Raw genomic sequence first — 11,751 nt, 5'->3', positions numbered from 1 at the left:
CGCTAAGGTTGAAAATGATTAGACCTCCCTATTTGTCTTTCGCTGTGTGTGTACATGTGTGTGTGCATGTGTGTGCATGTGTGTGTGCATGTATGTCTCCAGTAAAAATCTGAACCTATTATTTACTCAGGATGCCTGGGTCTGTTTTACTGCTCCCATCGTGTGGTAATTATAGAGAGAGGGGTGCCAGAGTCATATGAACACACTTTCTGTAACATGGTCACTCATATAATTTTTTTACATGTTTTATTCACACATAATTTTTTTACACAAATTTCTATACATGTACAAACTTTATTTACAGCTACAAACTATTTTTATAACATTGCTTCAAAGGCTTACAATCTTTTTGACCCTGATTTGAACCCATAATATAAATATGAGTTCATCATCATATTATATGTTTGAAAGTGGACTTTTGAGAAACTTTGCCAAAGTACTTATATTGTCACCTATCTGTCAGCAGGATTACTCTGATTTCCATTATATGTGACCCAAGCACCTAGGATTTTCCGTCACTTTCTTCTACTGCACACTTCTAGTTGTGTTATTTTATCTTTTCCTGCTTTCCTTCTTCCATTCTTTTCTCTACTGAATGTGACTTCCACATTTCAGTATTCTGATCAATCCCGTCACGAGCACTTGAATTGCTGATCCTTGTTGTCCAGTTTGTGTACGACTCTGAAGGCCTCCAGGAACTCAGTAAAGTCTATGCTGCCATCCTTGTTGAAGTCGATACTCCGCGCCAGCTCATCAATGGCCCTGTCATCGATGTCAACGCCCAGGTGAGCGCTGAAAAGACGCCAGGTGTGACGGAACTCCTCGGTGGATATCAGACCTGAACATAACACACACTCACACTTAATTTTGAATCATAGAGACATTGTCTTCGAAGAGACACAGTAGTTACTTACCTGAATGGTCTTTGTCTATAATGTTGAATATTATCTCGATGTCCGTCCTGTATCTGAACAGAGTTTCAGCCAAGTTTGGAGCGACCTGACAAAAGAGGGAGAGGAAAAAATAGAAAGCAGATAGATGGTAGACACTGAAAACTCTTGATGTGTACAGTGAAGTAATACATTACAGTACTTAGAAGTACTGTGGGACAGTACTTGTTTACTCTGACCTGAGGCAGAGGAATCTCTGGGCTCATGTCCTCAAAGCAGGACTGATACTCCACACTGCCATCTGCTGTCAGACGGCATAAGTGTGGACGGAGAGTCCTCCAGGGCAGATCCAGCCTCAGCACAGACTCCAGCACCTGAGCCCATTCACTGACCGACAAATGACCTGAAGAAGATACACTGACGTATAACATGTATAACATGTGAGCACGTGTTTATAAGAAAGGTAAATGAACAGGGAGGGTAAAGGTCACCGGTGTTGTTCGGGTCGTACTGCTGGAAGCCCGTCATCAGCTCAGAGCGATGGGCGAACAGCTTCTCCTTCAAGGCCCTGAGAGCCGAGACTTCAGCCACTCGGACTCTGAAAAGACAAAGGTTAACACGTCATTAACAAATATCTATCATTATTTATTAGCTTCACACATTAATCATTTTACTGTCTTGCAATAATCTTTACCTCTGCAAAGACGGTTTTATCTTCACCCTTGTCTGTTTGTTTTCTTGTTTGTAAGCAAGACTTCTCAAAAACTACTGAACGGATTTCCAAAAAACTTGGAGGAAGGATGTACCTGGGAATGAATGTCAATTGTATCCATTCACATTTCAGACTAAAGCCAGATGTTAGTGGGTTTTTTGATCAGTGGAAAAAAGGCTTGAGTGTAATAATTGGTGCAGTTTGATTGAATTCAATGGGACTGTTTGGCCTTGGCGCTCTACAGAAAGATGTTCCATTTGTTTGAATGAATTTACATTAAACTGACTAATAGCCTCAGCAACAACTCCCAGCTGTGGTTAAACAAACATATACAGTACACATCAGACATGTACCTCTGTGTCAGGGTGAGTTTGCGTGTTGTGCGGCTGACTTGGTACTGGTAGAAGCGGGGAACCAGCTCCCTGCCCAGTTTGATGTAGGCGCCACGGTTACTTCCCTCCTCATAGTAGTTTGACGCTGAGAAAATGGTGATCACCTGCAGAGCAAAAGTGCACACATTCATTTCTGCAGTCGCAAACTTTTTAGACAACATTTTACTGCACTGCGTTTACCTGTCCACCGTGACAGAGCTCATATCCCTCCTGTTTACACTCGTGGGACCTGATGAGCAACTGGAGTCCGTGTTGGAGCAGCAGTCTCTGGGTGATGTCGGGGCCGAAGTAGCAGCCTCCTCCTCTAAACGTGTTGGGACTGCAGCCCTCTTGGGTTTTGGGGTCACTCCACAATATATCCACAATCTGCAACAGAGAGGAACGCTGATGAACAAGACATAGAACACTTCACAATGGATCACTGCTCAACAATATTAATTCCTGCCTCTGACCTGTCTCCATTCCCGATCATGCGGCGGCGGTGGGGGAGGAGGAACAGTGGACAGAGAGTCCAGGAAAGGCACTTGGAGAACATTGATGGTGTAAGGCATGCTGGGAGAAGATGGGCACGGACGAGGCGAGAGGCAGGATGGAGTCCGAGGTGAGCAGATGGAAGAGGAGGAGGACGAGGAGGAGGAGGAAGAACTGGAGGCAGCACTGTCTTGTCGGCTGAGCCCACGTTGCCTCTTCCTTTAGAAGAAAAGGGACAGGAAACAGAGTCTGCCATTTTCAGACTCATTGTACATTTGAACTCTGTAACATCTGTAGGCGTCTGTGTGCTGGGCCGTCTGACCTCAGACTGGGTGTTAATTGGTTCCTTTGGTTCTTGCTTTGGCTTCTACTGCTGCCAGGACGAGAGCCGTCTGTCAGTCTCATTCTTTTTGCCTGTCTGCTGGACTGACCGATGTCCAGCTGCTCCATACTGCGTCGGGGAAACCTCAGGGCAGATTTCACCTGGAGGAGATAAGGGATTCATGCCGTTAAAAGAGAAAGGACGGAGGATGAAGGTTGACTGTGTCCGCAGACCTTGTGTCTCTCTATGGAGCTGAGGAAGTCCAGGTCAGTCTGGTCTGATATTCCTCCATGTACAATCAGGATCTTTCCGTCAATGACTGTTGCGACGGGCAGGAGGCTGAAAATGTCCTGAAACAGCTGCAGGATCTCATGGCCGTGAGTCTGCACAGGAAGTAAATAATAGTTCTATGCATAACAAAAGCAGAAAAATGACATGGATCTGGACTTTACTGTACCTTGTACTTCTGCATCACCTCTTTTGTGAACCCGTATCTGACAAAAGACAAAACAAAATCACACTGAGATATTGTTTTTCTAATATTTAACATTCATATTTGTGGCAGACATCGATGCATTCACGTTTACTTTCATTTCTACTTTTGTTTTCATCCACCTGAGATTCATGATGTGGTCTTCATGGTTTCCTCGGTTCAGGTGCATGTAGTCGGGGTAGAGCAGAAGGTAGGCGAACAGGAGGATGACCACTTCGATAGACTTTTTCCCACGGTCCACAAAGTCCCCGTTAAACACATATGGCGTCTCCGCAGAGGGGAGGCCGTTCTGAAAAACACAAAAATACCATAACATAAAAATAAAAATGTCAAATCAGATCTTAGAGATGTTTTCTTCCATAAAGACCACATGTTATTTTGCTGTAAAATATCTAATAAGTGAAAATAGTGAAAGAAATTTGGCTGTACCTTATAAAATATGAGAAGCAAGTCATCAAGCCGCCCATGTAGATCACCTTTAACAGATGGAGAATAATGGTAAAGCATGCTAAATGAATCATATTGTGTGTTTTTGTATTATTCACAAGTATTCTTGAGTGTAATGAGATGCGACTGTGCAGGAGGAAGTAGCCATGGAAGAGACGTTAAGTGGCTTATCAGTGTGCAAATAAACAAGACCCTCCTTCTCGGAACGATGCCATTAAGATACAGTTAACTGTATTTGAAACACATCAGCAGTCGTTTAAACAGTAAGTAGGTCATTCATTTATTCAGGGGCTCACTGTGATGCACGCAGCAGGTGCACGCTCCTTTTCATCCTCCTTTGCAGAAAAAACATTTTGGAGCCTTAAAGTCATAAGTGAAAGTGAGGCCATGTTCACCCACCACATATGGTGATATCCTTGATGTAGGACGTTGACAGGTGGATGATGTTGGGCATCTGTTTTAGGAGTTTTTTGGTCTCGTATAGCAGCTGCAGAACATATCTGGCATGCAGAGTCTGCGTGGAAGAAAGAGGAATGAGTCCCTGAGATAAAAACCAGAGAGTGAGAAAGAGAGAAGACACATATTTGGTTACCTGCTGCTCTTTGAATGCACTGAGCAGAGCGTTTGTATCCGAGACGGAGAGAGGAAACGACAGTCGGGGCCCGGCGTACGACTCTGGAACAGGGATCTGGTCGTAGCACGATTCTCTGTCCAACCAGGGATCGACCAGCGGGTCCAGCAGCTGGGAGATCAGGTCTGGAGGTCACAGTGAGCGGAGCTGTGAACATACTGAGCTCCAGACTTATTCTCTTACATGTTTTTAGTCCACAAACATACAATCGTATATTGTTCAAGGCCACAGGGTGCTGTGACCTGTGAGGATAAGTGGTTAGCTACAGAGGATGGGTGAATGGATGGACCTTCTCAGAGGACGAGCTAGAGCTAATCCCAGCTGACGATGGGTGAGAGGTGGGGTACACCAGGTCGCCATCGTATCACAGGGCCAACATACAGAGACAAACAACACTAACACTTGCATTCACTATGAGTCTCTAATCAACTTAACCTCAATCTGCATGTCTTTCGACTGTGGGAGGAAAAATCGCACGGACACTGGGAGGACATGCAAACTGACAGAACCTGACCAAGCTGGGATTTAAACCAAGGCACCACCGTGCCACTCAAGAATAATGTGTGGAATCAACAAAAGGGGATAATCTTGGTTCACTGTTGCAAAAACACGAGGATTGGACATAAGATTGTGTCATAGTGTAAAACGGGTAAAGACACGACTGAATTCCAACATATTCCATAGACAGATTTTCATCTGTAGATCTCTGCATGATCTCACTGGGATATGTTGAAAAACCACTTGATTATGCTAATAAAAACTGATGGCCTGTAATATATGCACATGAAACAATCCTCCTCCTATACAGGTCCAGATATCTCTTTTAAAAAGTCTGTTTCCCTTTTAAAGTCTGTTCGATTTGTTTTATTCTGTCACACAAACACAGATGCTGCAGATGATAAAAACACAGTCTGGTGCACGACAGCCTCAATGTAAACCCCTGAAGAGGACGTGCTGCAGATGCTGCAATAAGGACTGACCTAAGGATTAGCTTGTCAATGGAGCATTCTGCTTTTTAGCTGGATGAGTGGGTCACTACACACTTAAAGCCATAGCTGTGTCAGTGCAGCACATCAACACACTGGCCTCCACATTCACAGCAGTTGCTAAGTAACAGGGTGTACGCAATGGGTTTTCTAATCTCGACTAAGACACAGTGGCATGACTAATACTGGTGTGAATATGATGTAAATACAAAACACGTCTTTATAAAATCTCCCTGTGCTAGAAAATATTAAAAACATCCATTTAACACTTTGATGATTCAAATCAAACTTTATCATAATTATATATTTCCTTCTTTACTATGTGCACAGCTAAAAATATACATGAATAAAAGTTAGAATTGAGCAGAATAACCTCAGAGGATAAGTTGTCAGTACGTCACAGACACACACAGCCCAGATGATACAATTTTGAGTGACTGATTTACACGTTCGGAGAAAAATAACAATGAAGAGAAGGGTTTGGAGTTCCTGTGTTTACAGGAAGCGTGTTATATGACATCCAAATGGCAGTAATGTTAGAATTAAATCATATTTTCACAAAAAATGAACAGGGAAGGAATCACCGTCCTTTAACACACACACATGCACACACAAACTTATGTACAAGAGTTGGCTCCTAACCTGGCCCACTTCCATTCAGCTGAGTGACGTTGTCCAACATGAAACTGAAGAAACTGGAGAGCTGATGAAGGAAAAGAGAGTTATCTCCTTGTGGTTGTTTGACTCAACCAGAGCAGTTTGAATCTACAGACATTCTTTTTTCAGACTCATATAAGGTCACCGTTATTTTTGACTGCATCATGCTTAAGACACCAAAAACAAGTTTGTGAGGACACCATGATCGTGAACTTTGACCTTTGGACATCAAATTCTAATCAGTCCAAGTGAAGATTTGTACCAAATATAAAGAAATGACCTCACAGCGTTCCTGTGAAATCATGTTCACAAGAACGACACATATACCTACAGACAACCCAAACTATATGTGATGCTTCGGACAGTTAGCTATGTGTGTATTGACACTAAGAAGCAGAGGGAAATGCCTGCTCCGACAGTCACCTGCAGCTGGTCCTGTTCTCCGGCGTATTCTATCGACTGGAAGATGTTCCACGTGTACCTGCGTCTCATCTCAAGACGGGCCATGTAGCGCCGGTACCATCGCTGGATCAGAACAGCTGCCTTCATAGCTACAACACAAACACATTTGAGTCTGAATAGGAGACATGACATCGCATACACACATGGATGTGACACGTGAGGCTGGAGCACAGTGTGTCCGTGAATATTTGATCCTGACCCAAAAGTAGAAGCTACATTTTGTGTATTTTTTCATCAGGTGATTATGTACAGATGCACACGACTGGTACGTCACAGACTGATGTTTACAGACGAGCACGTTCTTACTCAGAGCCGGGGGGGTCGTCTTCACTGCTTCATCTGTGATGGGAAAAACTGCAGTTCAGCTAAAATAACAGGTAACTGAAAAAGATCACGTGAAAGGCAAACACTTACACACACACACACACACAAAAATAACAAGACACAGGGGAGGTCATGAGCAACAGTGAGCCTGGAAAAACTGAGCAAATTAAAAGAGCTTTCAGGAGAACAGCTCTCATTAAACAGAGGAGAGACGACAGGCTTCAAAGACAGAAACGCACCATCTGTCAAACATCTGCAGAGTGCACGCGTGCACGTTTTAACATCCCAGTGGGGACACTGACCTGGATGCACACCAACCAAAAGGGCGCCAGTGTCACCGTGCAGATGAAGAATAAGGTCCCCAGGAGTAGAGTTATGTTTCAGGTTTTTTAGGTTGTGTGTGTTTTTGTGTTTGTGGAAATGAAAAATTGTTAGATTCATACAAACACGAACAAACTGAGTAAAGGACGAAACCACAACACTGCCATGACAAGTGCTAATAATACTACTACTACAGTATTTCAGGAGCACTTCCTGAATAATAATACACATGCTATTTTGAGGCGATAAGCAGAGCAAGACATGTACTTCAACAAACAAACCACATTTTTTTGTTTTACATGAGCACAAATGTCTATTTAAATCTAACCAGCATGACTGATGTCATATTTAGTATCTGGTTTACCTAAAAATGTTTTAGTTTGGGTTAGTCTGTAGATAACTTTCTCTTTTTATTCCAATCAATAAATTTTTTTAATGAAAAAAATTGTTCACAATTTCATAGATAACTTCTTCAGGAGATTAAAAACTGTGTGTGTCTTAAAATCCACTTTAAGTCTGTGTAAGGAGGAAAAATAAGAGTTTGCGTTCTCTTTTATTGGGTTTTGCTAAAAACAAGATTCAGTTGCACTCGTGCTCAATTAGTCTCCAACACTTCAGGTCCTCAGCTCCTCTACTCACACACAAACACGACGGGTGTATGAACATGCCCGCTCTTAATTTGATACTGCTGTGTTTGTTCACACCTTTCCAAATGTCAGAGTTTTCCAGCTGACAGGGACAAAGAAAACATGAGTCAGTCCCGCACAGATTAAACTACCTGCCTTTTGAGCCGTCAGAATTCTCCTGTAGGACTTTCTTCCCTTGCGTTTCCGTGGTAACGGAGGTGCCACATCCCATGATGACCGGTAGAGAAATCCCAGGTTCACATTAGTCTAAAGTTCCAGGAACCTGAAAAGCACAAGAACACTTGTGTTTTCAGGCAGATCTGATGCAGTGACTGTCTGACTGTGTGTGTGTGTTTCATTCACTGCATCTTCACACGTCCTGACGTCAGACTCACAGCAACAGGTTCCACACAACAAGAGGCAGCTCTCCTGAAAACAGTGTTTTGTTCTTCCACCTCTCCAATCATTGTTTCCTCCGCCAAGGAGGTTATGTTTTCACCCCTGTCCACCTGTTTGTGTGTTCATAAGCATTATGCCAGATCTACTTGAGGGATTTCCATAAAGTGTGGTGGAGGTGGGGTCAGGGAGGAGCCTTTTAAAGGTTCAATGTGTAGAATTTAGTGACATCTAGAGGTGAAGTTGCATGTTGCAGCTGAATACTCCTTATTTCACCTTCCCCTTCCAAACATGACAGAGAACCTGTGGTGAACTTCAGTCTTCATGAAAACTCAAAAGGTTTTAGTTTGTCCAGTTTGGACGACAGTCAAAAAAACATGGCGGCCTCCACAGACAGGAAATCCATGTAAATATAACATTTTAAATGTAAATGTCTATGATAAAGAAAACAACAATTCATACAATTCAGATGAAACACTCCAGTGAAACATCACTAGGATTATTTTATATTCAATTTCTAAATCAAACACATAAATCCTACACACTGGACCTTTAAATTTGGGGGCAGATCCATTAGTTTTTAATCACATGCTCACTGAACTGAAAGCTGGCACAAAAACGAACCCACCAACAAAAGGACAGGAGGGAGAACTACCTGCTCATTGGCGCAGGAAACATTGATTGTCAGCAGTTTGCATGAAAATAACTCAAACATCACAAACAAATGCATTAATATAATAATAAATGAAGCTGGTGCTCCTGCAGCTCTTTCTCTCTGCCTCTGAGAAACGCGTGGAACAAATCAAACCAACAGCGCATCACTTTCCTTCTTCACTCAACATTTAACGAACTGAACTGATTTTACTAAAACTAAACTGCACTGGTCGATAATGAATAAACCAACGGCTTCTACCTGCAGCGTGAATCCGCGCGATCCGGAAATCATGAATGGGACTGAACGACCCACGAAGGAGGAGAAACAACAGGATGAGCTACGATGTGAGTGAGACAGGTGATGGAGCAGGGAGGAGGAGGAGGAAGGGGGGAGGAGGAGGAGGGGAGGAGGAGGAGGGGAGGGAGGAGGAGGACGAAGGGGGGAGGAGGAGGACGAAGAGGGGAGGAGGAGCAACACGTCAGAAATGTTTCCCAGGTAACTGCCTTGAAAGGCCACTTTACAAAGTTAAGTGATTTTTTAAATATCTTACATTTTATATCAAAATAAATTGTATTGCATATTTCCATTTATATTTGAATGTTTTAAAAACATTTCATTTTGATATGTTTTTACTTAAAGTACTTTGAATATTTAAAATTTTTTAGGTTGTATTTATTTATTATTTCTTAACTTTGAAATCCAGGTTATACATTGTGTATATATACACACACACACAACCACATACATTTAGCTGCATACTACAAATCAGTGCAAGGAAAAGCAGAAGGCCCCATTAAATATTCATACAATAATCACATTAAAATAGAAGTGTGATAGTTTTAAAAACAATCTAAATATTCATTCTGAAGCCCATACTTACTATGAAGCACACATGTAGGATAGTAATTTCACCCTTTAATATTTTCTGATAGTATCCATCTTGTCCTGCTTTGGTCACATTGTGATTTCATGATGTCAGAATCAAGAAGCTGTTCAAGAAGTCAGAGGATCAGACGTCAGGTCGAACCTCGGACCAGAATATCACAGGTCAAAGCTCAAAGCTGAACTCCACAAGCAAACGTGGATCTGTTCACCTCCTCGCTCTCGCAGACTGAACGTGAAGTTTGGTCCTGATATATTTACACATGTGAGACCCTGACAGAACAGATTTAAAGCCTGTCACACAAACAAATGTGCAAGTTAGGGAGCAAAGAAAACAGTTGCTTCCTGTGGTCCAGTGAATCCACAGTGGGGCTTTGCATGTAGTTCACCTTTGATCTGTATTAGTGTGACTGTGCCTTTAACTGGATTTGACCTGGAAGTGAAAGCTCACTTTTAAATGTTAAAAGATCTAAAATAAAATAAAAAGTTAATGGCTGGATCAAGAGGTGTGGCCGACTGGAGCATCTTAGCCAAACACTGATAAAACCACTCCATTAAAATGCACCTCTAAGGAAGGCAGCCAGAGGAAGAAAGATTACTCTAACATGTGACATAGCAGAGATTTGAAATTAAAATGTTTTACATTTCAATTGTGCAAACACAACATCCTACTGCCAGAAATTAGTAGTCAATGTTCATTTATTAAGAGACTTAACATGAAAAAAAAAATATTACTTTGCACAAAGACAGATTAAAAATTAAGAACTCTTTAAAACAATTGTAAAAATGTTTTTTTCAGCTCAAGTCCCAACTCTTCATGCAGCAGCTCTCGTGTACATCCTCTGTTGCACTAGTGCGACAGCAGCGTTGATCTCCTGCAGAGTGACCACCTTCAGTCTGTTGCTCTTTGACAGCCGGGACGCCTCCGAGCTCACCAGCCTGAGCAGGACCGGTCTGGGTAAACTGAGGCGACTGGTCAGGAAGTCTGGACTCCTCATCCCAGCTGGACAAACCTGCAGGAGAGACAAAGAGTCACAGGAAGGTTTGAGTATCACTTAATTAGCAGAGGACTCTGGTACTGGTCTGAATGCAAAGGCCTGTCCAATGAAAAACACATTTTATTTATCTTCTGTAACATTAAGGTCATCCAATGAAAGAAATTCTAAATGCCACACATCTACACGTCACCACTTTGCAGTTGCCCTGACCTCTTTATGAACTTTGTAGATGAGAGAGCAATGGGCTTGAATCCTCTTCTTTGTTTGTGGGGGAATCCTCCGTGTTGCTCGGACAGGAGCCTTCATTTTGTTTGGTCAAAACAAAAAAAACACCCACTCAGTTAACCAAGAATCTTCCAGCAGCAGTTTTATAAGGCCCCAGATAATGAGAGGAGGTGAAAGCAGAGTGCCTGATGGAGACGAGAGGAGGAGGTTTTAATGAATGCAGATTGAAAACAGCTTTCCTTAATTGGACTCAATTACTTTCACCCACCTGCTTTAAAACCCTGAGTGTGACCTCAGACATCTGTCTCCTCAGTGTCTACACGCTGTGTAATTTTTTAAAACCCCACTTGATTCAGAAAAATTCTAGATGCCTGGAATTAATTATAGAATATATAAATATAATAATAAATAATATAAATATATATATCATATACATTTGTTTTTGCAACATGTATATAGTTTGACTTTTACAAAGTAGAACATTCCTTGAATCTGTCCTAAAAATTAAATAACAAATATATGAATATGAATAATAATTTTAATTTTAATGTATCTATATTTTAACCTATCTATCTATCTATCTATCTATCTATCTATCTATCTATCTATCTATCTATCTATCTATCCAACGATGTAGCTCTGTGTCTATCTCTATATCTCTGTCTTTGTCAACCTTCTGCTCAATCATATGGGGCCATCACAAGGCCCAGCATCAGCCATCACCACCCTCTAACCCTTCTTCTCTCTCACTGACTCTGTTACACACACACACACACACACACACACACACACACCACGGTGGCTTTACGTTTTTGTTTTTTCCTCTGGATTTTGTGACCTGACCCACATGAGTGTGCAGTG

General features: G+C 42.0%; 1 protein-coding gene and 1 long non-coding RNA gene across 5 annotated transcripts; both read right to left on the bottom strand.

The window, feature by feature from the left end:
* Window positions 1–233: 233 nt before the first annotated feature.
* On the bottom strand, window positions 234–9,194 carry ppef1 (protein phosphatase, EF-hand calcium binding domain 1). 4 transcript variants are annotated; one of them, XM_069525793.1, is made up of 19 exons: window positions 9,044–9,193; window positions 7,891–8,017; window positions 6,770–6,802; window positions 6,425–6,552; window positions 5,987–6,047; window positions 4,320–4,483; window positions 4,127–4,241; window positions 3,710–3,756; window positions 3,403–3,569; window positions 3,245–3,281; window positions 3,021–3,170; window positions 2,788–2,948; window positions 2,447–2,684; window positions 2,175–2,360; window positions 1,956–2,098; window positions 1,382–1,488; window positions 1,130–1,293; window positions 915–999; window positions 234–838 (listed from the first exon to the last, which is right to left on the bottom strand). In XM_069525793.1, exons 2-19 carry the CDS (start codon window positions 7,964–7,966, stop codon window positions 633–635), a joined length of 2,268 nt encoding a protein of 755 aa, XP_069381894.1. In that variant the 5' UTR covers window positions 7,967–8,017; window positions 9,044–9,193; the 3' UTR covers window positions 234–632. The 4 variants fall into 4 exon arrangements, 3 of the variants coding, with proteins under 3 accessions (XP_069381894.1, XP_069381896.1, XP_069381895.1); XM_069525795.1 differs by having other exon boundaries at window positions 7,887–8,017; window positions 9,044–9,061; XM_069525794.1 differs by having other exon boundaries at window positions 6,425–6,802; window positions 7,887–8,017; window positions 9,044–9,061.
* Window positions 9,195–10,348: 1,154 nt separating this feature from the next.
* On the bottom strand, window positions 10,349–11,655 carry LOC138408724 (uncharacterized). Its single transcript, XR_011242047.1, has 2 exons — window positions 10,876–11,655; window positions 10,349–10,680 (listed from the first exon to the last, which is right to left on the bottom strand). It is a non-coding gene; the product is annotated as an uncharacterized lncRNA (long non-coding RNA).
* Between the last annotated feature and the right edge of the window lie 96 nt (window positions 11,656–11,751).

This window comes from Paralichthys olivaceus, chromosome 1 (genome assembly GCF_024713975.1).
Source record: "Paralichthys olivaceus isolate ysfri-2021 chromosome 1, ASM2471397v2, whole genome shotgun sequence".
In the NCBI taxonomy this organism is placed as follows: domain Eukaryota; kingdom Metazoa; phylum Chordata; class Actinopteri; order Pleuronectiformes; family Paralichthyidae; genus Paralichthys; species Paralichthys olivaceus.
The sequence above is the reverse complement of the archived record's forward strand: the minus strand, read 5'-3'. Positions and strand labels throughout refer to the sequence as shown.

Excerpts from the sequence above, each read along its gene's own strand:
- ppef1 (XM_069525793.1), bottom strand. The coding sequence starts at position 7,966 with ATGGGATGTGGCACCTCCGTTACCACGGAAACGCAAGGGAAGAAAGTC. Across the intron at positions 4,484-5,986 it reads GCTGAATGGAAGTGGGCCAG|ACCTGATCTCCCAGCTGCTG; the intron begins GTTAGGAGCCAA and ends TGTGACCTCCAG. Across the intron at positions 2,949-3,020 it reads GCTCCATAGAGAGACACAAG|GTGAAATCTGCCCTGAGGTT; the intron begins GTCTGCGGACAC and ends TATCTCCTCCAG.